The sequence below is a fragment of the Macrobrachium nipponense genome, chromosome 6 (genome assembly GCF_015104395.2).
Source record: "Macrobrachium nipponense isolate FS-2020 chromosome 6, ASM1510439v2, whole genome shotgun sequence".
NCBI classification, from domain to species: Eukaryota; Metazoa; Arthropoda; class Malacostraca; order Decapoda; family Palaemonidae; genus Macrobrachium; species Macrobrachium nipponense.
The window spans coordinates 4,629,534-4,657,405 of NC_061108.1; the positions used below are offsets into that span (position 1 = coordinate 4,629,534).

The 27,872-nt window shown below is 41.0% G+C and overlaps 1 protein-coding gene across 1 annotated transcript in view; it reads right to left on the reverse strand.

The window, feature by feature from the left end:
• The window catches only part of LOC135216765 (uncharacterized), a 97,644-nt gene that overhangs the window by 13,622 nt on the left and 56,150 nt on the right, over positions 1-27,872 (reverse strand). The window contains exon 6 of the mRNA XM_064252241.1: positions 22,685-25,560. Within this exon, the coding sequence (XP_064108311.1) occupies positions 22,685-25,560 (2,876 nt within the window). The remainder of the gene's footprint in view (positions 1-22,684; positions 25,561-27,872) is intronic.

A 27,872-nucleotide genomic window follows, 5' to 3' on the forward strand; every position in this document is an offset into this window, starting at 1 on the left:
GTTTCAAAGTTATTCTTTCCTATCTTCAATTTCCCCTTCATCAGATCAGCAAACAAAAGTATATTACCTAACAATTCCTTTCTATTTTCATGATTTGGCTGCTGCACCAAACTAAAAGTACATAGTATATCTATTTTGTGAATGAACATATTTATGATAAAAAAAAACATGATTTACTGTAAAGATGACAGCACCCAACTATAATATTAATGTATAAACAGCAAAATACAGCAATAAAAATATATTTTTGTCTTTTGTTTACGTTTAGAATCAGCTGATGGACGTTTATTAACGAAAGAATTATTTTGGAAAACTATTTAGTTGCTAAAGAAACTAATTTATTAATGGAATTATTATTATTTTTAACATGGTACATAGTTTGATATTATGATACAGTAATTCATATTTCATTGAGAGAGAAGAGGAGAGAGAGGAGAAGAGAGAGAGAGGAAGAGATAGAGAGAGAAAGAGAGGAGAGAGAGAGAGAGAGAGAGAGAGAGAAGAGAGCAAGTTGGGCGATGATGAGTAACTGTTGAATAGCTTGAGAGAGCAGCTTAGGAGCATACTGTTACTAGCTTAGCTCGAGAATAACACAATGAAATTTGTATTTTAAATATTTTTATGGTGATAAGAAATGAAACATGGATAGTGGTAAGATATTCTCTTGTATACTGTTATAATGTGATAATCATTGAGTCAACTATAAAAGTTGTATTGAAGCAGTTTCGTAAATCACAGAAAGAATAAAAGATAATTTTGTTCTTTTATTACGATAATAATAGATTAGTATTATAGTTTTTTCTGTAAGAGAGAGAGAGAGAGAGAGAGAGAGAGAGAGAGAGAGAGAGAGAGAGAGAGAGAGAGAGAGAGAGAGAGAGAGAGAGAGAGAGAGAGAGAGAGAGAGAGAGAGAGAGAGAGAATGTTGCTATTTACTTTCATAGTATTTGAAAATTTGTAAATGAGTGTATCCTAAAAATGCATTTAGTCATGAAAAGAAGAAGAAAATACAGTAATTAGTGAATCTTGCTCTATGATAAAAATCGCGAATTCGTTAATTTTCCGGGATATACGTAGTATTTGGGCTCCACAAAAAAGTAAGTAAAGTTATTTATGACAGAATTTAGAGGATACTTACGTAAAAATACATCGGTAGTTTGCTGAACGATGTAACCACTATCACATTATGTAAAGATAGTATGTACGAACGAGACTAGGTTTGGTGACGTCACGGTGGTCATACGTATTTTTTTCGTGAATGAATATACATTTATGATAAAAAAAACAGTTACTGTACTGCTTAGAGTACCATACTGTAATATTAATGTAATCACATCAAAATAAAGTAATCATTGCATGCTGTAAACATGTAAAGTGTATTTTTGTCTTTTGAAAAATGCATTCCCCAAGGAATTATTCCTTGAAGAGGCTTTTTATTATGGAAGATATGCCAATAATATATAAGATATGCATTTTATTATGAATATATAACAATAATATAAAGGTAAAAATGGTTTTATCACGTTTACGCTTCGTCGCCGATCGCAAACAACAATACGATAATCTATGACAATTATCGTTTGTAAGACTGCAGTGTTCAGAGAAGTTGATTACGTTATACCAAAACAATAATGAAGTTCGAATTGAAAATTAATGTTTTCCTAAATGTTATTGCTACTGTAATTACACTATTACTATTAACATTTCTAAAAGGTTAAGAATGACATAGGTCCTGTTAACCCTCTTACGCCGGAGCGGTAAATAAAAAATTGTCTCCCATGTGCCGGAGTGGTTTCGGAGTGAGCGCGGAAGCAGAAAAAATATTTTTTTCAAAAAATCACAGCACGCTTAGTTTTCAAGATTAAGAGTTCATTTTTGGCTCCTTTTTTTGTCATTGCCTGAAGTTTAGTATGCAACCATCAGAAATGAAAAAAATTATCATTATCATATATAAATAATGCAATATATGATAGCGCAAAAACGAAATTTCATAATTGTATTCAAATCGCGCTGTGCGCAAAACGGTTAAAGGTAACAAGTTACTTTTTTTTGTAATGTACACTAAATTGCGATCATTTTGGTATATAACACATTGTAAAACGATAAAAGCAACACAGAGAAAATATTATCACAAAATAATGCATGAATTCGTAACGCGCGGACGTAAACAAATATTTTTTTCAAAAATCCACCATAAATCTAAATATTGTCCTAGAGACTTCCAAATTCTTTCAAAATGAAGACAAATGATTGAATATTACTATACTGTAAGAGTATTAGCTTACAATTGCAGTTTTCGACCATATCTGACGAGTTAAAGTTGACCGAATGTCAAATTTTTTATATATATATTTTTTATATGCAATTATTCCAGAAATAAGAAAAGCTACAACCTTCAAATATTTTTTGTTTTATTCTACATGAAATTGCGCACATTTTCATATATAAAACTCTATGAAATGCCTAATATGAAACAAAGCAAATATTCCGAGAATGGGACGTACGTATTTCGGAGATTTGTGGCGGAGGAATCCGCGTGCGGCGGGACGGGAAAAATTTTTTTGGAAAAATTTTTTTTTTTTAATTCACCATAAATCTCAAATATTTTGCTAGAGACTTTGAATTTGTTTCATGATGAAGATAAATGACTGAATATTACTAGACTGTAAGAGTTTTAGCTTGCAATTGCGTTTTTCGACCATTTCGGTAGAGTCAAAGTTGACCGAACGTGGTTTTTTTTCTATTTATCGTGATTTATATGCAAATATTTAAAAAATGAGAAAAGCTACAACCTTCAATTATTTATTGTTGTATTCTAAATGACATTGCGCACATTTTCATATCTAAAACTTTATGTAACGGCTAATTTCAAATGGTGCAAACATTACCCCAATCGCACGTATGATTTTTTCGGAAGAGTTACCGCGCGGACGTAAAGAAAATGTTATTTTTCTCATAAAATCACCATAAATCAAAATATTGTGTTAGAGACTTCCAATTTTTTGCAAAATGAAGGTAAATGCTTGAATATTACTAGAATATAAGAGTTTTAGCTTACAATTGGGTTTTTTTTTTTGTTTTTTTTTTTTTTTTTTTTTTTTTTGACCATTTCGGTAGAGTCAAAGTTGACTGAAGGTTGAAATTTTGGCAATTATCGTTATTTATATGAAAATATCTCAAAACTGATAAAAGCTACAACCATGGGTTGTTTTTAGTTGTATTGTGCATGAAATTTCGCACATTTCCATATATAAAACTTTATATAACGGCTAATTTTAAAATGGTGCAAACATTATCATAATCGCATGTATGATTTTTTTTGGAAGAGTTACCGCGCGGACGTAAGGAAAATTTTTTTTCATAAATTCACCATAAATCGAAATATTGTGCTAGAGACTTCCAATTAGTTGCAAAATTAAGGCAAATGATTGAATATTACTAGAATATAAGCGTTTTAGCTTACAATTGCGTTTTTCGACCATTTCGGTAGAGTCAAAGTTGACCGAAGGTTGAAATTTTGGCAATTATCGTTATTTATATGAAAATATCTCAAAACTGATAAAAGCTACAATCATGAGTATTTTATTGTTGTATTTTACATAAAAATGCACACATTTTCATATATAATACTTCATGTAACGGCTAATTTACAATGGTACAAAAATTATGTGAGTGACGAAATAATTTCCGAGATGTGTCACAGATAGTTTTTAGTGCGGCTAGAAAGAAATTCGCGCTTGCGCGCCTGCGTAACGATTGTAAACAAAACAACACCTTGATCCGTGAACTCCCAGCATCCCCCAAGGCGCGTGATTCAAAAGTTTTAGGCTGGTAGGCCTATAAGTATTTTTCCGCGAATTTTAAAAAAAACTTTTGTAAGTCGACGTAAAATACGTCCAGTCGGCACACGGGAGACAAAAAATGTCGACGTAAAATACGTCCAGTCGGCGTAAGAGGGTTAAGTGTAACTCAATGTTTACATTTCTGCTGGCCGCTCAACTACAAGTTGATTTCAATGATGTGGGATTATTCCATGAATAGGCTATATATTATGAAGATATGCCAATAATATATAAAGTGAGAATGGTTTTATTACCTTTATTGTCAGTTAATATCATAATGTGAATCTGTTCAAGCATTTGTTGGTTATTGGAACCGGACAAGGCTTAGCCTACCATGGATTCATACCAGCGATATAGACTGAGAAGTGGTCCAAGGAAAAACCTGTGATTAACTGAATCCGTGATTGCTAATCCGGGACTAAGCGAGGCCCCACTGTAATGCTGGAATGTCTCTATCTAAACTAAGCTGTAATGTTTCACATTTCTTATTCCAACTAGTTTCAGTCAAAATCAGAAACAACTTCATTAGTTACCAGTTGTACAGGTGGCAAAACATCAATTCGGAATTGGAATCACATGATATCGAAACCGAGGAACCAGAACCATGAGCACACAAGTCAAGGAAATCATTAGATAGAGGTTTAGTTACCGATTTCTTTTTCTCTTAACCCTTAAACGCCTATTGGACGTATTTTACGTCGAGATAAATTGTCTGTCGGGTGCCGACTAGATATAATTTACGTCGACATAGAAGATTTTTTTTTAAATTCGCGGAAAAATACTTATAGGCCTACCAGCCGAAAACTTTTGAATCACGCGCCTTGGGGGATGCTGGGAGTTCACGGATCAAGGTGTTGTTTTGTTTACATTCGTTACGCAGGAGCGAAAGCGCGAATTTCTTTCTTATTGCACTAAAAAGTATCAGTGACATCTCAGAAATTATTTTGTCACATTGACATAATTTTTGCACCATTTTTAATTAGCCGTTACATGGAATATTATATATGAAAATGTGAGCAATTTTATGTAGAATATAAAAAAAAATATTCATGAATGTAACTTTTATCAGTTTTGAAATATTTCATATAAATAACGATAAGTGCAAAAATTTCAACCTTCGCTCAACTTTGAGTCTACCGAAATGGTTGAAAAACGCAATTGTAAGCTAAAACTCTTATATTCTAGTAATATTCAATTATTTACCTTCATTTTGCAACATATTGGAAGTCTCTAGCACAATATTTTGATTTATGGTGAATTTATGAAAAAAACCTTTTTCTTACGTCCGCGCGTAACTCTTCCGAAAAAATCATATGTGCGATTGTCGTAATGTTTGCACCTTTTTAAATTAGCCGTTACATAAAGTTTTACATATGGAAATGTGCGCAATTTCATGCACAATACAACTAAAAACAACCCATGGTTGTAGGTTTTATCAGTTTTGAAATATTTTCATATAAATAACGATAAGTGCAAAAATTTTAACCTTCGGTCAACTTTGACTCTACCGAAATGGTCGAAAAACCCAATTGTAAGCTGAAACTCTTATATTCTAGTAATATTCAATCATTTACCTTCATTTTGCAACAAATTGGAAGTCTCTAGCGCAATATTCCGAAAAAATCATACGTGCGATTGTCGTAATGTTTGCACCATTTTCAATTAGCCGTCACATAAAGTTTTATATATGAAAGTGTGCACAATTTCATGTAGAATACAACTAAAAATAATTGTAGGTTGTAGCTTTTCTCATTTTCGAAATATTTGCATATAAATCACGATAAATATAAAAAAAACCACGTTTGGTCAACTTTGACTCTACCGAAATGGTCGAAAAACGCAATTGTAAGCTAAAAATCTTACAGTCTAGTAATATTCAGTCATTTATCTTCATTTTGAAACAAATTCGAAGTCTCTAGCACAATATTTAGATTTATGGTGAATTAAAAAAAAACTTTCCTTCCCTCCGCGCGCGGATTCTCCGCTGCAAATCTCGGAAATGCGTACGTCGCACTCTCTGAACATTTGCTCCGTTTCATATTAGGCGTTTCATAAAGTTTCATAGAGTTTTATATATGAAAATGTGCGCAATTTCATGTAGAATACAATAAAAAATAATTGAAGTTGTAGCTTTTCTCATTTTCGAAATATTTGCATATAAATAAAAATATATATAAAAAATTCGACATTCAGTCAATTTTAACTCATCCGAAATGGTCAAAAACTGCAATTGTAAGCTAAAACTCTTACAGTTTAGTAATATTCAATCATTTATCTTAATTTTGAAACAAATTGGAAGTGTCTAGAACAATATTTAGATTTATGATGAATTTAAAAAAAAAAAATTTTTTACGTCCGCACGTTACGAATTCATGCATCATTTTGTGATAACATTTTCTCTGTGTTGCTTTGATCATTTTACAATGTGTTATATACAAAAATTATCAAAATTTAGTGTACAATATGAGAAAAAAATTAACTTGTTAGCTTTAACCGTTTTGCTCACAGCGCAATTTGAATACAATTATATATGAAATTTTGTTTTCGCGCTATCATATGTATCGCATTATTTATATACGATAATGATAATTTTTTTATTTCTGATGGTTGCATACTAAACTTCAGGCAATGACAAAAAAAAGGAGCCACAAATGAACTCTTAATCTCGAAAACTAAGCGCACTGTGATTTTTTGAAAAAAAATATTTTTTCCGCTTCCTCGCTCACTCTGAGACCCCCCCAGGCATACGGGAGACGATTTTTAATATACCGCTTAGGCGTTTAAGGAACGCTTAAGATAATCTTTTATGCTGCAAGATTCTTTGATGCTTAACATATGCCGTCATTTCTACTTCAGACCAAGACTTACATAAGTTGCAACAAGAAGTCAAGTCACAAACCTGTCCATGACAAGAGTTACAAATGTCATGGGGGTCATACTCCTTGCTACTCATCCATGTCCCACAAACCGGGCAATTCCTGATGTTGCTAGCAGAAGGAATAGTCGAACCATTTTGGCTATCCATTGAACAGGTCACGGGGAGTAAACCCGGGTCACTCAAAAGTTCGTAAAAATAAAATACAATCCACAATGAAGAAATAAAAGTTAATTCACTAACTTCATGGATTTCATAAATGGTAAATAAAATAAAGCCACATTAACAAATAATGAGAGCTTTAATGGCACAAAAGGTTTCGGAAACTTATAAAGAGTGGCCGTGATGTAAACAACACAGGCACTCGTTAACTGATTTGTGGTAAATTTTGGCGTGGTTTTTGGGCTAGATAAATTACATTAAGGTAATGTTTATTAATCTTATATACTAGAGTCAAATCATGAAATCATAAAACAATGGTTCCTTTAATGGTGCTTTGTATTCCATGATTGTTATAACTGCATGGCATTTGTCCTCAAAAAGGGATAAGAAATTTTAAAATTGTTTCCCTGGAGTTTTGGGCTAGGCTCTCAGTATGGATATATCTTCCATACACACTGGTATTGCCATATATGAAAACTATAATTTTTGCACTACATAGATACCTAGCAATGTTGGGCGAGTAATTTTCATGGTACATATATTCAAGAAAACCCACCCGTGAAGGTCTTGGCCTAGAAAGGATGATCCTTAAACAACTTTCCCTCTTACTGACTGGGATAAAACAGTGGACAGTTTTGGAATTTATCTCTTCACTCATTATTATAGTAACAAGAACCAATGCCTGTTTGGCCAATTTGGGGTTATGTATTAAGTAAACTGTTCCTTAGTAGGTTAGGCATTTGCTCCACACCTGAAATCTGGAACAATGGAGGAAAAGGGAATATTGTCCTCCATTTGTTCCAGCTTTGTAGGAAGGCATCTCTTGCTGTTGCTTGCCTAGTAGTTTGTGATTCTCATATGTAGCGAACAGGTCCACTTCCATTTGTGGAAGCATATTGGCTATTTTCTGAAAGAGAGGTTGTCCAACTCCACTATGTTGAGATTGTCAATTTCCTTGATAGGGAGTCTTATTAATATATTGAGAGACCCTGTAAGGTGAATTGCAGACAAGTACCACTTCCTTTTTTGCCCCATTGAAGGATGGCTAACATTACCATATTGAGAGGAGGCGAGTATCATGCCAACCTCTTAATGTAGGACATTGCAAGCATGTTGTCTAGAACCAACCAAATATCACAATTTGTCAAAAAGTGTATTTTTCCTAACTATACAATCCTGAGGTCCTTTAACAATAGGAATGTACTTAGCGGCAGCTGGAACTGGTCGTAAGCTTTGAACAAGGGGGTTCAGTAGTTAACTGCTTGTTCGACAGTCGGTGGTCCGCGCGACTAGAGGTGAAGAATCACTTTGCTTTAGGCCCAGGAAAAAACAGAGTGAGGGGTGGCATGAGGTGGGACTCTGTGTAAAGGACCTCAGGTTTGTATAGTTAGGAAAAATACAATTTTCGACAAATTGTGATTTGTTCCGATACATAATACAAACCATCGGTCCTTTAACAATAGGAAGACTCACTTATTGGTGGGTGGAATCTGAGTCTTATGAACAGACTGGTGTTCATCCGACCTTGGTTCCCTTCCTGGTCGTAAGAGCAGAGGGAGGGATCCTAGCCTCCGCCCAGCTGATCGGGGTGTGCACTGCAGGATCAGTGGTCAGACCTCTGGACCAAATTTATAAGAGGGAGGCAAGCGTACCTCTTATAATTAGCAAGCAAGAACTAGTTCCTACTTCAAGAGCCAATATGAAGTTATGGGTTTGTCTCTTGTTGGCCTCTACTCCCCCCTTTGTTAGGGGAGTGGTGGATAACCACTTCTATCCCTACTGAAAGGGATAGGCTGGAGCTCGGTCGTGTAGCTTACCTGCATCTGCCTCCTGTCCAGCGTAGTGAAGACCGCGGCCCTCTGCCCACAGGTAGAGGGGAAGAAAAGAGGAGGAAGAGAAGCCAGTCACTCTCTCTTTCACTCATCCATTCATGCAGTCACACAAGGATGCGATGCTGTTCTGTCCGCTTGGGTGCTGGGTAAGCTACACAACTTGTTGAGCAGCCACCACGGGTCCCAAGGAAAAGGTGTCCAAGGACCTGTGGGCAATATCCCAAAGGTAGAAGGGGGTAAAGGTGGTCTGCTTGGCCCAAACCCCTGCCTTCAGAATCTGAGACACGGAGAAGTTCTTGCGGAACGCAAGGGTTAGACCAATACCTCTGACTTCGTGGGCTCTCAGACAAAGGGTACGGGTGTCGTCACTATCATCCGTGTCGTACGCCCTCCTGAACACCTCACGAAGCCAGAAAGAGAGAGTGTTCTTCGATACCTCTTTCTTGGTAACCCCGGTGCTAACGAAGAGGCACTGACACTCAGGCCTGAGGTGCCGAGTTCTCTTCAGATAGCCCCGTAGCGCCCTCACAGGACAAAGCAGCATCTCATCCGCATCGTTATCTGTGAAATCCTTCAAGGAGGGGATCGTGAGGGACTCGAACCGGTCATCAGGGACCGACAGGTTCTGAGTCTTCGCCACGAAGTTCAGGACGAAATCGAGCGTCACAGATCCCCATCCCCTCAAATGTTTAACATCGAAGGAATGACCATGAAGTTCCCCTTCTCTCTTTGCCGATGCCAGGGCCAGCAGGAAGAGGGTCTTGAGGGTCAGATCCCTGTCTGACAACTCTTGGAGTGGCTCGAAGGGACTTAGAGTCAAACTTCTAAGGACGAGAGTCTCATCCCAACCCAGGGGTCTGAGTTCCCTGGGTAGGCAAGACCTCTCGAAGCTCTTCAAAAGGAGGGAGATCTTGAAGGAAGAGGAGATATACACTCCCCGCAGTTCAAGGACTAGGGCCTAGGTGGCTCTGTATCCTTTAACTGCGGAGACGGAGAGGAGCTTCTCTCGCCGAAGAAAAACGAGGAAATCCGCTACCTGCTGAAGAGTGGCTCTGAGAGGAGATAGACCCTGTCCACGACACCAACCACAGAAGAAGGACCACTTTCCTTGGTATACAGCTGCAAAAGACTGCCTGAAGTACCCAGCCATCTCTGTTGCTGCTAGGCGAGAATAGCCTCTCACTCAAAAGAGATGGTGGATAAAAGCCAGCCGTGAAGACACAGGGACCGAACCGACCGGTGATACCGTTCCATGTGTGGCTGGCACAGGAGCTTGTGCCAAGGGGGAATCTCTCTCGGTGCTTCGGCGAGCAGAGCCAGCAGGTCCGGATACCAAACAGCCTGAGGCCATTTGGGCACCACCAGATTCATCCAAAGATTCGCGGTGACCAGCACCCTGCTGATCACCTTGTGAATCAGACAGAATGGGGGAAAGGCGTAGACGAAGGGGTGTTCCCACGGGTGTTGAAGAGCGTCCTCTGCAGCTGCCCATGGGCCCGGCACAACTGAGTAGAAAACCTGGAGCTTTCTATTGTGCCGGGTGGCGAACAGATCCACGACTGGATGCCCCCACAGGTTGAAGAGCCTTTCCGCCACGTCTGGGTGAAGGGACCACTCGGTTCCTATCACCTGATCCCGACGGCTGACCTTGTCTGCTACTACATTCCTCTTGCCTGGAAAGTAGCGGGCTGACAGCTATACCAAGTGTGCCACAGCCCACTCGTGCACCTGCAATGTCAACTGATGCAACAGGAGGGACACTAGGCCCCCCTGTTTGTTGACGTACGCCACTACTGTGTTGTTGTCGCTCATCAACACCACTGAGTGTCCCATCAGACAGTCCTGGAACTCTTGGAGAGCGAGAAATGCTGCCTTGAGCTCCAGGACGTTGATGTGAAAGGTGCTTGTTGTGATGATCCCACACACCCGCAGCCAGAAACTCCTCCAGGTGTGCGCCCCATCCCTCGGTTGACGCGTCTAAAAACAGCAACATCTCAGGGGGGAGGGGGAGTGCGAAGAGGCACTCCTCTTACGAGGTTCCTGTCGGCCAGCTTGCAGACAAGGTCCTGCCTCACCTCCTCTGTGAGAGACACGGGGAAGTACGGCGGGTCTCTTGCCTGTGACCAACTCTCCTTTAGCCTCCACTGAAGAGACCGCAGGTAAAGACGCCCTTGAGGGACTAACTTCTTGAGAGACGACAGGTGACCGATCACGACCTGCCACTGCTAAGCTGGCTGCTCCTGTAGGGACAGGAACCATCTGGCCTCCTCCCTGAACCTGCTGATCAGCGAGTTTGCCGGGAAGACTCACCCTGCTACCGCATCGATCAGCATGCCCAGATACTTCATCCTCTGCCTGGGCTCGAGATCCGACTTCTCAAAATTCACCACGATCCCTAGATCGCGGTAAAACTTAAGGAGTCGATCCCTGTCCTGTAGCAACTGTGAGCGGGAGCTTGCCAGAACCAACCAATCATCAAGATACCCCAGAACCAGAAGACGTATCCCTACCGAATGGGCCCAAGCCGACACCAGAGTGAACATGCGTATGAACACCTGTGGGGCGGTTGAGAGACCGAAACAAAGTGCCCTGAACTGGTACACTGTCCAGTCGAGGATGAAGCGGAGTTACTTCCTGGAGGACTGATGGATGGGTATCTGGAAATACACGTCCTTCAGGTCCACAGAAAGCATGAAGTCGTTCTCCCTGATGGACTCGAGCACTGAACGTGTCGTTTCCATCGTGAACCGAGTCTGGCGAACGAATTGGTTCAAGGGAGAGAGCTATCACCGGGCACCAGCCCCCCCAGGACAAAAGTAGACTGTAGAAGCCCGGTGACTGATCCCATACGATCTCCACAGCTCCTTTGCTCAGCATGGCTTCCACTTCCTGCCGAAGCGCCACATCCCTGGCAGAACCGGGAGCGTACGTTTGTAGATGGACCAGGTTGGAGGTGAGGGGTGGCTGCACCTCAAAGGGTAGTAGATATCCCTCCCGAAGGACATTCACTATCCAGGTCTCTGCTCCATAGTGCTGCCAAGTTGCCCAATGGCTCGCCAGGCACCCCCCCACTTCCGGCAGCAGGTGAGGGGGAATGCCGTCCCTAGCGTTTCCCTCCTCTCTTTGACTTCTTCTTCCCGGCTCCTCCTCGAGAGAAGGAGGGCTGGGAGGAGGGCTGGTTATGATCACTCCTTACAGTATAAGCTGAAGGCAGTCTTTCCTCTTGGCTTCGACAAGGCAATTGTCTTAGCCCCAGAGGAAGCGCTAGCTAAGTTCTTGGGCTTAGCTGCTGTAACTCGAGGCTGCTGACCTGGTTACTCGAGTGAGGACAGCGTCCCTACGCCTCAGAACCAGGTTGGCCCACAGGTTGGCCATCTGGTAGGCCAGGTAGGAGATAATCCTACCTCCAGACTGACACAGTCTCCCGAAAGCTGGGTCCCCTTCATGAGTGATGTTTCCCGAAGAGGCCGCGACTTTAGACACTGTGAGGGACCAAAGGTCTAGCCAGGAGACTGCTTGGAATGCTGCCATGGCAGTCGATTCTAATGCAAGTGCCTCTTGCTGCGAGAACCAGAGGTTCTCTGACAGCAGATGCTGAAGAGACACCCCCAGAGTTAGCCTAGCCAGCTCCGGGTTAACCTGCTTGGGCGGCAGAGGGTCCTCCGTTGGCACATAAAATCACCTCTGTCGTAGTAGAGGTGGGGGAAGGAGCTTGGACGACCTGCCGGACCAAAGCGAACCCTCCTGTCCGGAGACGAGAGCATCCACCTGGCTCAGCACACTGTCGGCCAAGGCTTATCGCGGCAGACTCACCATAGTCCTGGGTTCCTTCTTGGGTCCCCAGAACAACTCCAGCCTAGATGTAGGCTCGGAAGGTGGGAGCGGCGATCCTTCCCCAAGGTCATTGTGCTGACAAATCAGTGCAATAACCTCAGCAAACGACCTCTGGATCTCAGGAGTGACTGCGTCCTGCGGAGATGGACCGTCGAGCCCATCCAGAGAGAACGCCTCCCGAGACCCTCCTCCTTCCACAGGAGGAACCACAACAGACCCCTCATGGTCTTCTCCTGCCACTTGTGCGTACGATCTAGTCGGTCCTAGGACGTGCCAGGTTCGTAGGCTCTCATGGCGGGACCGCGAGGAACGCGCCCTCATGGTGGGACCTCGAGGAGCGCACTTCTCCAGATCACTCCTGATCGCCTCGCTCTTCCTGGTGTAACCCGAGGAAGTTGAAGGGATGGGGGGGCTGCAGACGCTTGCCAACCTGTGGTGGTGATCGAGCTGCAGGCCTGGTCACACGGCTCTCCGGGGGAGAGCGGCTAGACTGAGAACAGTGGTGACGGTCCTGAGTGTCAGAAGAGCTACTGCTGGTCCTCCTCTCCGCCTGGTCCCGGTGGTAGCGGCGGTCAGGGGACCGGCAGAGTCCGCTGTCGCGGTGGGAGCGAGGCCTGTCCTCACAGCCTGCCACAACGACTGAACCAGCCGAGGCTGGTCCAGGCGACTGAAGGGACCTCTTCCTCGCCTCAACCGGCAGCCGGTCTGGGACCATTGCGTCGACCCTGGGTACCAGCGGCTCACCAAGAGAGCGATCGCTGGCCTGGCGGGAGTCACCTGTGATGGAGGGAGGAAAGAGGAAGATGTGTCCGAGACCAGGGGAGTAACTGGAGAACCCTCCGATGACTTCCTTCGTAACGCTCCCACTGCTCCTCCGACCAAAATACACAAACATCACACGGCTCAGCGCGAGAGCACTCACACCCTCGACACCGAGCACAAAACTCATGAGGGTCAACCTCAATAAGGGATCGAAAGGCCCCACACTTATGGCCCTCCACAACAGGGCACAATCTGCGGCTGAAGGGGGGGAGGGGTCTCTCCGGCTCGTGGGAATCCATTACACGAGCAATCACAAATAATGACAAAAGAATAAACCATGCACTCACGTTATTCCACACACGCACACAGTATAAGAAAAAGTAGGATAATGCTTCACAATGACGACGGAGAATTCTCAGCATACGACAGAAGTGGGCAGAGCAGCAACACGTCTAACACTCAGCGCAGCCGAAAGCAAAGTGATTCTTCACCTCTCAGCCGCGCGGCCCGCTGACTGTCAGACAAGCAGTTAACTACCGAACCCCCTTGTTCGAAGCTTACGACTGGTTCCAGCTGCCGCTAAGTACATTCCTATTGTTAAAGGACCAATGGTTTGTATTACGTATCGGAACAACTCTCTCTTCTGGAGGTTTGAGTTTTTTCAGAGACAAAAAGACAGCCATCAGCTCCAGAAAACTGATACGACAATTCCTCAGAGTAGCTGAGCACCTCCCTGCCACCTGACGATCATCCTAACATCCTCCCAACCTGTCAACAAGGCAACTGTGTGTATTGTCATTCATACAGACTGAGGAGTCAGGTGACTTCCATCTGCAGAGATTCCTTCCAGGATCAAGGCCGAAGTATCTCCCCACCTTTTTTAATCTTTCAATGAGGTCAGTCTCTCATCTTGTTTGTTGCATGCAATAGCTAGAACTTGTTCATATTCATTTGTTGTAATCTGAGTATTGGATCTAATGCTGATGCAAATTTAAACAAGCCTATCATACGTTCTGAATGGCGTTTGGAAACTCTTGCTAACTATTTTACTCTTATAATTGGTGTTATATTAGTAGTTGAGTTCATTTCCCCCACCTCCTTCAATATGGAATCAGCTAAGTAATTACTGGGTAAGTTACTTATATAAAAATGGAATTTTTATTATAAAATTAATATTAATAATACTTACCTGTATAATTTACCTAGCCCTAAATCCCCAAAAACCGCACCAAAATTTACCACATTGGCAACCCTCTTACCTCCTATTCTGTCCGCCAAGACAACACTGTCGTTGACAGGTACAAAACCTTCCCTTGAAAATCAGTTGTGATAGGCAGATCGTGGGGTAGGATGGGTGGGACTAAATAAATTATACGGGTAAGTATTATTAATATTAATTTTATAATAAAAATTCCATATTAATAAACATTACCTTAATATAATTTATCTAGCCCGATTAACAACATTGAAAAGGAGGGAATCTGAGTACAATTTCCCTTTCGGGCAGAATAGGACACAAAACAATCAAAGAAATATATACGTATCATAGGCAGTTAAAAACTCAACCCGAGGTCTAAGATACTAAGAACTCAAAGTCTCCTACCATTATGCCGCCGAACTGCGGTAGTAAAGGACAAGGAGTAAGTGCATAATCAGTCTGTCTGTACTAAAGTCAGGTGATCGACCAGGTTACCAGTCAGACGAAATGAGGACAGCAAGGCTGCACCCTGATGACTTTATCAAGCACTACAACGACACCTGCTCTCTCACGAATGTCTGGCGTCAAGAGAGAGGGTATTGACAACTCTTTCCCTGAAGGATGAGTGCCTGGACTGCCTGGGTGATTAAAAACTAAGCAAACATTGGGGGTGTATCAACGCAACCCAACACCACCAGCAGCGATATCGGCTCATGAGCAACTCCTGACTCGAGCTTTCTGGTGCCAAGAGAAATGAGCGTGGAGCAAAAAGGTGATTCAGTCCCGAAGGACGAGTGCCAGCAGTCCAACCTAGTCTCATGTTAAACGACCATTGGAGGGTGTATCAACGCAACCGACTTCGTCAACAAGAAACTCAGGGCTACTAAATGTCACCAGATGACAGCAGACGATCCACTGACTAATTCCCTATCCAGAAGGACAATGGAAGAAGCGTGAGTTGTCAGGACAAGTGAACCAGTGGCTAGTCCTAGGTCGGCATCGACTTTGGGAGAAGCATAGTCGCCAGTGCCGACAACCCAGTGGCTGGTCACATGACAATGGAAGCAGCATGAGTTGTCAAGCAGCTAGTCCTTGTCATCAACAACACCTAAATACCAAACTGCCTAATTCCCATTATAACTAAACCAAAAACTGCCATAAGTTATAATGTAAAAATAAAAAATATATACAACAAAAAATAGATAATATACAGGTAGCAACCAAACGTAAAACAGGAAGACTACCTAATTCTCCTGTCTGACGACCTGTCCTGCCATCACCAACGGGCCCAAAGAACGAAGGTTGCCTAGAACTAGAGAAATATCCCTCGAGTAAAAAGAGGCAAAAACAGAATTAGAACGCCAAGTCGTTGCCTCAAGCACCTTGGCGACTGAGACGTTCTTCATTAAAGCTACTGATGTAGCAACTTTGCGACAAATTCAGGAAGGTATGACAAAATCATGTCTTGTCCAGATCTGGCAACCAGAAAAGAGAGTGCTTGCAGTTCACCCACCCTCTTGGCTGAAGCCAGCGAGACAAGGAAGAGTGTCTCAGAGGAGAGGTCCCTAAAATCGGCTTTATTCAGAGGCTCAAACAGAGGGAACCTTAAGGCTTGAAGGACTTTATTAACGTCCCATGTTGGAGGAGAACACTGCGGACTGGGTTGAGATAGGGAAAAGGAACGAATTAAATCTCTAATGACGTAAGATGAAGAGATTTCAGGGAGCCTTGCCTTAAAAACATAGGAAAGCATCGACCTATAACCCTTAATGCACGAAGGCGACAGGGCCCTGTCATGATGTGAATGAACTAAAAACTCCGCTACTTTCGGTAAGGAAGGTCTAGAAATTGAATGTCCTTGAGACTTACACCAACGTCTGTAAACCGACCATTTAGCCTGATAATTTACTCTGGTTGATTGCCGTCTGGCAAGAGCCAAATGTCGCTCCACTCTGGAGAACCCTTCGTGCTTGGAGAATCTCCTGACAGTCTCCAGGCACGAAGACGAAGCATGTGGAGCCTCTGATGGATCCGATGAAAATGGGGTTGTTTGAGAAGATCTGGTCTCTCTGTCAGACGAATGGGGGCTCCACCAGAGCTTCCAGTAGGTCGGGAAACCACTCCTTCTGTGGCCAGAAGGGGGCAATCAAGGTGAGATCCAGATGCTTGGTTGCCCTCACTTTGTTGAGGACTGACCTCACCAGAGCGAACGGAGGAAATGCATATGCTTGAAGGCCCTCCCAGTCCTGCAAAAGAGCGTCTGTCCCAGCACTCTGAGGAGTCTGGTAAGGGGTGAAGAAGATCTGGCACCGAAAATTCAGTGGGGTGGCAAACAGATCAACTGTGACAGGCCACTTCTTCCCGAGACTTCCTGGCAAAGTGTCCATTCCGACCCTTGAACTTCGTTCAGTCTCGACAAGGCGTCTGCTAAGACGTTGTGATGGCCCAGGATAAACTGAAGGACCAACGTAATCCCCTCTTCTGCCCAACACAGGATTGATCGCGCTTCTTGAGTGAGAAGGTCCGACTGTGTGCCACCTTGGTTTCTTAAGTAAGAGACTGCTGTGGTGTTGTCGACGAAGATCGCGACAACCGTCTCTAACAGTTGATCCTGAAATGAAAAAAGGCCTAGGTACACTGCCCTTAGTTCCCTCTAATTTATTGACATGATCCTCTCTTCCTCTGACCAAAGGCCTGAAGCTACTTCGGAGCCCAGGTGCACGTGCGCCCCAACCTTGATCCAAGGCGTCTGACCAAAACATTAGGTCCGGCGGAACTGAAAGAAGAGATGTCCATGACTTGAGGCGGTAAACTTGCATCCACCAATGGAGATCCTTCCGACATTGTGGAGAGGAGGCGACTATCGTGTCCTCGGACACGAAATCCCTTGACTGGCGAAGTGTCGACTGAAGGGACCTCATTCTGAGACGACCTCCGGGAACCAGTTGGATGAGGGATGACAAATGGCCCAGGAGAGTCCTCCAAAGGGAAACTGGCTGCATTATGGAGGACAAAAATTCTTCGACCAGACTTAGAAGCTTGTCTATCCGTTTCGGAGTGGGAGAAGGCCTCAAAATCTGGGAATTCAAAAAAATCCCCAGATAAGTTATGATCTGGCAAGGGATTAGACTCAAATTGTCAAAGTTGATACGAATGCCCAACTCGACACAAAGAGACAGAACTATTTCCCTCGACCGGAGACATTTCTCTAGAGATTCGGCCTGGATTAACCAATCGTCCAAATACCGAAGCATACTTACATTTTACTGATGCAGAATAGCCGAAACAGGAGCCATCACTCGAGAAAAGACCTGTAGAGCAGTGGTGAGGCCGAAACAAAGGGTCTTGAACTGGAAAACTCCCGAGTCTGCAAAAAACCGAAGGTAAGGTCTGCTCTTCGGATGGATGGGGATTTGCAGATAAGCATCCTGAAGATCGATGGAAATCATCCAGTCCCCCATCCTGACGGATGAAAGAACAGTCTGAACTGTCTCCTTCCAGAACTTGGACTTTAGAATGAACTTGTTCAAGACCGAAAGATCTATGATGGGGCGCCAAGCACTCGAGGCCTTTAGAACTACAAACACCTGTGAGTAAAACCCGGGAGGAGGAGCTTGCTCTATGGCATCCTTCTCCAAGAGAGCCAAAAGCTCCTTCTCCAAGGCTTGACCCCTGATTGAGTGAGGGGAATAACTGCTGAACTCGAGAGGACAATTGGAAAGTGGAGGTCTCAAAACAAAAGGGATCTCATAACCTACCTTCAGGACCTCCACTACCCAAGCATCCACTGCTCTCTCCTGCCAAGCTGACCAATGGCGAGAGAGACAAGCTCCTACTGCGGTCTCCGGGTGAGGTAATGACTCCTACTTCCAAAAATTCTTACGCAGAGACAAGGAAGAAGAAGAAGAAGGTCCTCCTGGAGGTTGAGGTCTTCCCCTGCCCTTAGAGCCAAGCCAAGAACCTCTCCCGCATTTCAAAGAGTGAGCACCAGAGGAGGAAGCTGAGGCGCCAGAAACCTGAGATGCACTCTGAAAAAACGAGCCAGAAGGAGGAGGTTGTTGGGCTGGAGCAGAAGGCACGGATCTGGCACTAAACTTACGCTTACTCCTTGAAGGAATTGGAGGAAGACCAGAGGAAAAAGCTCTTGATAAGGCCCAGTGAGCTTGGGAAGAGGTATCACCTTGATGTTCCTTCAAAACCTCAGAAAGCACAGACATATCAAATAGGGAATCGCCAAATGGAGAAGAGGACAACAAACGGTTTCTCTGAATCTCTGATACAGAGGAGGGTAACTGCGACAAATACAGGCTACGCCTTAGAGAAACAAGAAAGGCCTGCATTGAAGCGGCAAGCTTGTTCTGATGTACAGAAGCAATTGAAATAGACGAGCAGAATTTCTAAAAAAGAGGAGCATCGGGAGGAACAAACCCGGAGTCCTTGATATACATTAAGGGGGCCGGCCAGAACCCTTTTATATGGGGGTATAGGGCGAAAAATGCAAAGTCATGAAAAAATTCACGGAGCTTCATATGGCAATTGAGAATACGTATACGAAATATTTCGTCAAAATTCCTCTTACTTTCGTAGTTACAGGGTAATTAGTTAATGTAACTCAATAAGCCTAAAACATTGATCCGTACAAGAAAATGCAATATTTCTTCTATTATCGTAAATTTTGATAATTATTGCCAAAGAAATTGGGAGAAATGGCATCTGTAGACATTCCCCGAGTCGAGAAGGGAGACTTCACTTCAGTCAGCTACCAAATCCAACCATCAGTGTGAGCACAAACTTCAAGTAGTCTACACGTTCGATTTCACCTCTGACATTCGCTTGCTTTTACGTATGTTTATGTATGTTTCGGCAAGAACTTCATCATGCCAATGAGGAAAAGACAAGGAAAACATCTCGCTAACATACAGACGAAGAAAAATCGCTCAAGTATTATTACAGAATATCATAATATACGCGTAGTTAGAGAAGAGAGAGGGGAGGGTTGCGTAGTAACGCCCCCGTCTTGCCTGACAGCACACGTCACACTGTGCCCAAGGCTATGATCTTTGAGCAAAGAGATCATCATTTATGATAAATAACAAAGTTTTGGTTTTCTAATATCCAAAATGGAATATGAAATTCATAATAATCATGATTTATTAAATTGTCTTTGTAAAAAGAGTACACCTTCGAGTTCCACCTCTGACATTCTCTTGAATTTACTTTTGTTTATCTTTGTTTTGGCAAGAATTTCATCATGCCAAAGAGGAAAATACAAGGAAAACATCTCGCTAACATACAGAAGAAGAAAATTCGCTGTAATAAGCTGAGTTACTGAAGGGGAGAGAGAGGGTTGCATAGGAAGGAGTGCCCCATCTTGCCTCAAGCAGTGCCCCAGGCTATGATATATGAGCAAAGGGACCATCATTTATGATTAAATTATGATAAATAAAATAGTTTTGGTTTATTACTACACAAAAAAGAAATATACATTCATAATAATCATTATTTATTAACACTGTCTTTTTAAAAATACGTTCATAATAATCATTATTTATTAACACTGTCTTTTTAAAAATACGAAGTAAAACTTTGAATTCCCGTATCCCAAAACTATACTTATTGACCTTCAAAATCTATCTTCTCACTTAGTTTTAAAGCTATAACATTGGAATTTGGTATATAACTAAGAAAGACATTATAGAACAATCAAATAGAGCCCTTTTTTTCAATTTTTGTCTCGTCTTTTTTTTATAAATTTTTTTCTCCTGATTTATAGGGTTTATTTTTTTACCATGTTGAAAAATTCATATCTAGCAAAAAAAATAACTTAGAAAAAAAAACTCCTCATTCGATTGGAGGTCTACATCAGGTCTGTATATGGTAGTAATCCTAGGTCTTAATATTATATATCAAGGGAGGAGATAGAATTTGAAAAATGGTTATTTTCGGGATAAATCGCCCTGGCATCACAAAACCGAAGGTCAGAGGCGAAAATCATATGCGGTTTGGAGATGTCCCAAGTCAACTTATTAAGTGGTATGAATATCAAAGTCCTCTCCTTACAAATGGCATTAGCCGGCCGGCCCCCTTAAAAGACCTCCGAGAACCCACATACTGAAGGATTGAGCTTCTTGTAAGGAGCTCATAACAGACTCCATGGCAATAAAGCCTTCGATTGAGACCGAGACCGAAGCCTTGGAAAGCAAAGGTTGACCCGAAAGTTGGACAAAATCAGGATTTGGTTTGGGGGATCGAGAGAATGAAGTATCATCTGCCACCTGATAAACTCCTCTCTGGTGTCGTAGAAGAGAAGAGAGCTTCCTCTTCCCTTCCCCGATCACCTATGAAAGTTTAGCGGCGACGTCCGCCCTCACTCTCGTGAACCTTTGAGCAAAGGGAAAACGTAAAAATTCCCGCGACTTGGAAGGACCATCAAGAAAAATCCCTTCTGTAATACAACGAGGTGGAGGCTGCCTCTGCTCTTTAGGCCTCGCCTGAGGAAGAAAACTCAAAATTAAATCAAAAAGTTTCTTGAACTCGACATCATGACCATCGTTCAAAGAAACATTAATATCACACGAATCCACGTCATCATCACCATCGTCAGATCCTAACTGAGAAACTTCCCCTGAAGTAAGATCCTGACGACTATCTATCTTAGGTCTAACACTAATACCCCTCCCCCCTTCTCCTAAATAAGCGCCCTTTGGCAATGTTACGGGACTAACAGGGGACACATTGGGTAAAGAATCGTCAGGCACCTGGCCGGACTGGATCCCCCCTAGGCCGTCGCCACGACGGGGTTCACAAGCCTGGGTATCTGTCACACCGTTACCCATGGTGCTGTCGACAGGTACCTGACGAGGAGCTGAAAATGAATCTAAAAGAGTCTTAGACATTCTAGTAAAAGCTTCTTTAAAATTCTCTAACAGCTTGTTAAACTTGGCTGAAATATGTCTATCTAAACTAAGCTGTAATTTTTCAAATTTCTCTTTCCAACTAGTTTCCATCGCAAAAACTTTGAATCAACATCAGAAACGACTTCACTATTTACCGGTTGTACAGGTGGCAAAACATCAATTAATTCGGAATCGGAATCACATGATACCGAAACCGAAGAGCCAGAACCATGAGCGCACAAATCAAGGAAATCATTAGATACAGGTCTAGCTACCGATTTCTTTTTCTCCTTAATCAATCTGTTTCGCTGCAAGATTCTTTGATGTTTCATATTAAGTCGTCATGTCTTCGTCAGACCAAGGCTTACATAAGTCACAACGAGAAGTCAAGTCACAAACCTGTCCATGACAAAAGCTACAAATGTCATGGGGTTCATACTCCCTGCTACTCATCCTTGTCTCACAAGCCGGGCAATTCCTGATGTTGCTGGCAGAAGGAAGCATCAAATCATCTAGGCTATCCATTGGACTGTTGGGCAGGTCACGTAATTCCGGGTCGCAAAAGTTCTTAATACAATATAAATACCACAATAGAAATAAAAGTTAATTCACTATTTCGTGGATGTAATACGTGAGTGGTAATTAACATAAAGTCGCATTAACAATTAATGAGAGCTTTAAAGGCACAAAAAGGTTTAGGAAATTTATAAAGAGCGGCCGTGATGTAAACAGCACAGGTACTCGTTAACAACTGATTTTCAAGGGAAGGTTTTGTACCTGTCAACGACAGTGTTGCCAACTGGCGGACAGAATAGGAGGTAACAGGGTTGCCAATGTGGTAAATTTTGGTGCGGTTTTTGGGGATTTAGGGCTAGATAAATTATATTAAGGTAATGTTTATTAATATGACATTTTTATGATCAAATAAAATTTCATGTACACTTACCCAGTAATTCTAAGAATGGAACCCACCCTCCTCCCCACTCATGGATGTTTAAGCATAAATAAATTGAGCTGTTAGTGCAATTGTTCCTCTTTCCTACCATCATAGCTAAGTAATTACTAGGTAAGTATATATAAAAATTTTATTTTGTACCTGAGACTTTCCCAGTAATTATTGACCTAATAATTTACCCACACTGTAGAGTCTGATGATGTCTGAGGTGCAAAGGTAATGCTGCAGAGAATGTTCTTTGGAATCAGATATGAAGTCTCAAAATTAGCTAAGTTTTGGCTAAATTATAAGTAATGGACTGTAATAAATTTGTGTGAAAGAAATGACTGACCTGCAACAAAAGATTCAATCTGAGGTTCCTCAATACACATAAAAGAAGGATGATCGCTTTCTTGGCCTGATATACTTTCGTCTAGTACAGAGACGAGTTTATCTTTATTTCCAATTTCCATGCCTTCATTTGACAAACTTGACTGCTTTTCTTTAGACTTCCAATCAGAAGTTGCTGCTGTTGATGTATCAGTACAAATGCCAATACTCGGTGTTTTGTTGGATTTTCTCTTTGTAGTTTTCCTGTGTTCTTGAGGCCTTTTTTCCTCCAAAGTCTTTAACACTTTTGCACTTTTAACATTCCCACTTGAATTTTTTTGGCACTGCTTCTTTGCTAAAGCAGAGATGGTAAATTTCTTTGACTGGCAGACTTTTGGAGGAGTGCTATTGCATTTTTTTGACTGACCACCTTTTGAAGTAGCCTCGTCTAATTTTTCTGCTTGGCATTCTTTTGGTATAGTGTCAGTTAATTTCTTTGAATGGCAGTTTTTTGGAGTAGCTGGTTTTCTACTTGTAACTACTTTTTTACATTCTGCAGGTTTCTTATTTTTGTTTATCAATTCTGAAGTATCATTATCATTCAATAAGCCAGTTTCAGAAACAGCAACTTGTAAGGGGCAATCTTCTAGCCTTCTTTTCCGTGCTTCCTCTATTTCCATCATAACCTCTCGTAGAATTCTTTTGCATTCCCGAGTTTTCTCTGATTCAAAAATTCCACATTTTGGCCTTCCTCTTGGCCTGTTCTGCCTGGTCTCCTGTTTAGTTTTTGCACCTGCCACTGTCTTTTGTCTTCTATTCACAGCCTTGCCTCGGATATTGCCAATTGTACTTTTTTGTGGTAACTTCTCTTCACTTTGAGGATTGTGTTCTTGATTATCATTATTGTTATTTAACACATCAGTGCAACTGCTAATGGGCTCATTCTTTTTTCTGCAAGCTCTTCTACGATTCCCAACAACTTTCTGAGAACTGATTTTTACATTTTCACTGCTAATGTTCTCTTTTACAAGGACGTTTCTTGGAGTAGCTTGTTTTCTACCTTCAACTGCTTTCTTGCATTCTGCAGATTTCCTATTTTTGTTTATCCATTTTGAAGTCTCATTATCATTCAATAAACCAGTTTCAGAAACAGCAACTTGTAAGGGGCAATCTTCTAGCCTTCTTTTCTGTGCTTCCTCTATTTCCAACATAACCTCTCGTAGAACTCTTTTGCATTCCCGAGTTTTCTCTGATTCCAAAATTCCACATTTTGGCCTTCCTCTTGGCCTGGTCTCCTGTTTATTTTTTGCATCTGCCACTGTCTTTTGTCTTTTGCCAATTGTGGTTTTTTGTGGTAACTTATTTTCATCTTCACTTTGACAATTGTGTTCTTGATTATCTTTATTGTTATTTAACACATCAGTGCAGTTGCTAACGGGCTTTTTTCTTTTGCTACAAGCTCTTCTACGATTCCCAACAACTTTATGAGAACTGTCATTTACATTTTCACTGCTAGTGTTCTTTTTTGAATCCGGATCTGGTTTAATATCTTGGTCACTCATCTCATCACTTGGATATATGAGATTAAGGTCATAAATCACTTTAGTCATCTTATCTTGCAGTCTCTCACTTCTCCTACAATAGATCTCCCCTTTATTTTCACCAAATGTACTGTCGCTACAATGCAACCTATCATTATCAAGGTGTTCTATATCATTTGGCATATTGGAAGCATTTCTCTCACAAGATCCAGGTGTCCTATGAATAGGACTAGGTGTGTAATCTGGAAAAGGGGAGTGAACATTCTCTGCAGCCAAGGATTTCTTGAGTGGTGGTGTGTATTCTCCTGAACTTAATTCAGGGTACTCCTCCTTTACTAGTACCTTAGGTTCTATTTGCTCAGTGATGGATCCCTCATTTCCAAACAACTGCTGCATTTTTTTCCGTTTTTCTTCTAAATTCTTCTTCCTTCTACCCTGTGAAGATGCCCTTTTTTGAATGGGAGGTAGAACATTTTTATTTAAATCCTCCAAGCAACCTAAATTGGGAAGGGATTTGGCCACATCACTATTACCTGACTTGAGAAAACTGCTTTTTGGAAAAGCACTTACATTATCATCATGGTTATTATCTCCATCACAAGCATCTTCCTTTTTTATGCTTTCTAGAATACTTGTTACCACTTCAGAAGTAGTATTGGTCGGGGAGGAATCTCTCGTCTCACAAAGATTATTTTTCACAATTCCAATACCACGGTTCTCATTTGCATTGTCACTATTATTTTTCTGGGATGAAATCAAATGTTCTTCCTTCAGAGACTCATTTACAAAAGTATTACTCTGACTACACTGCAAAGAACTTTTGATTACCAGCTCTTTATTATTTGACACTGAAGCGCAATCTACAGAGCTTCCTCTTCCGCACGATGGATAATTATTTGGTATGTCACAATTACCACCAAGATTCAGACGTGAAATACACTTGCTTTTTCCTGAACCATCAACACTGTCTACCACTCTGGAGTTAACAGTCTTCATTTCATTATCATCTAAATATTTCTCAACTTTAACATTACAACCAAAGCACTTCTCACACAAAGTGTCCGAACTCAAATTTTTGCAATTTTTTATACACTGCTGGACAGAAGACTGATCACTTTCTGTGTGTCTGTTATCATGAATATACTTTTTTCTATATGATGGGTATTGATTAACTGTATTCATACACAAATGCACTGCATCCTGGCTAAATCTTCTAATCAAAAGTTCCTGACTCTGATCACTTGAGTCATCAGAAGCAGTGTCCAATACTGAATCTTCCTGGTGAAAATAAAAACCTGAATTCTGAGCAAGAATTCTGGATTTCAGTCGTTTGGGTCTCATGTGGGATTTATGAATCCTGAAAAGAGGAAAATATTGGTCAATAAGGTAAAAATATTTTTCTGGTTCTGTACAGTTAACAGTAGCATAACAGTAAATTCAATAATAGTTCATGCTCATCCTTTTCTCCATGGAATAAATCTTAAATTACTAGCTATGGTACAATATAACCAAACTGGAACAAACCAAGTCTATAGGAGCCACATAAATACAGAATTTCCCTGATTAACCCTTTAACGCCGATTGGACGTATTTTACGTCGAGATAAATTGTCTGTTGGGTGCCGATTGGACATATTTTACGTCGACATAGAAAAGTTTTTTTAAAATTCGCGGAAAAATACCTAAAGGCCTACCAAGTGAAAACTTTTGAATCACGCGCCTTGGGGGATGCTGGGAGCTCACGGATCAAGGCGTTGTTTTGTTAACAATCGTTACCCAGGCGCGCAAGCGTGAATTTCTTTCTTATCGCACTAATAAGTATCAGTGACACATCTCAGAAATTATTTCGTCACTTTGACATAATTTTTGCACCATTTTAAATTAGCCGTTACATGGAGTATTATATATGAAAATGTGCACAATTTCATGTAGAATACAATAAACAAAAAAAATACTCAAGATTGTAGCTTTTATCAGTTTTTAAATATTTTCATATAAATAACGATAAGTGCAAAAATTTCAACCTTCGCTCAACTTTGACTCTACCGAAATGGTCGAAAAACGCAATTGTAAGCTAAAACTCTTATATTCTAGTAATATTCAATCATTTACATTCATTTTGCAACATATTGGAAGTCTCTAGCACAATATTTCGATTTATGGTGAATTTATGAAAAAAAATTTTCCTTACGTCCGCGCGGTAACTCTTCCAAAAAAAATCATATGTGCGATTGTCGTAATGTTTACACCATTTTAAATTAGCTGTTACATAAAGTTTTATATATGGAAATGTGCACAATTTCATGCACAATACAACTAAAAACAACCCATGGTTGTTGCTTTTATCAGTTTTGAAATATTTTCATATAAATAACGATAAGTGCAAAAATTTCAACCTTCAGTCAACTTTGACTCTACCGAAATGGTCGAAAAACCAAATTGTATGCTAAAACTCTTATATTTTAGTAATATTCAGTCATTTATCTTCATTTTGCAACAAATTCGAAGTCTCTAGCACAATATTTCGATTTATGGTGAATTTATGGAAAAAACAAAACATTTTCCTTACGTCCGCGCGGTAACTCTTCCGAAAAAATCATATACGTGCAATTGTCGTAATGTTTGCACCATTTTAAATTCGCTGTTACATAAATTTTTATATATGGAAATGTGTGAAATTTCATGTAGAATACAACAATAAATAATTGAAGGTTGTAGCTTTTCTCATTTTCGAGATATTTGCATATAAACCACGATAAATAGAAAAAAAACCACGTTCGGTCAACTTTGACTCTACCGAAATGGTCGAAAAACGCAATTGCAAGGTAAAACTCTTACAGTCTAGTAATATTCAGTCATTTATCTTCATTGTGAAACAAATTCAAAGTCTCTAGCACAATATTTAGATTTATTGTGAATTTAAAAAAAAAACTTTCCTTCCCTTCGCGCGCGGATTCTCCGCAGCAAATCTCCGAAATGCGTACGTCGCATTCTCATAATATTTGTTGTTTCATATTAGGCGTCTCATAGAGTTTTATATATGAAAATGTGTGCAATTTCATTTAAAATACAAAAAAAAATAATTGAAGGTTGTAGCTTTTCTAATTTTCAAAATATTTGTATATAAAAAAAATATTTAAAAAAAATTAGACATTCGGTCAACTTTAACTCGTCCAAGAACAGCTGATTACTATTTACGTATCATATAGACTAATTAAAGTAAACGTATCTTTAAATAGGCTTATATATTAGTATCAACAAAACATTTCCTGCCATGAGTCAGAGGCCGTTTAATGAAACGAACACTTCTCTGTCCTATCTGTTCAGAAAATAAACGTTACGTCAATCCCCGAGACCATTGTTGCCAAGGCGTGTCTCTCTCTCTCTCTCTCTCTCTCTCTCTCTCTCTGATCAAATTACACTGGAACCTTGACATACGATTGCCCTAATATACGAATGTTTTGAGATACAACAGAAAATTTGCGAAAATATAAGCTTTGATATACAACGAAATATTTGAGATACGATTTTGCGATGAGTGTTAGTTGTATAGGCGACCGATAAATGGCGTTCAGTCTGTTTGTTTGTTGGTGCTGCATGTTAACACGTCGTTGTTTAGTTCGTTGTATTTGCACCTATTTTTCGTGTTATTTTGTCTATTTTATTATTA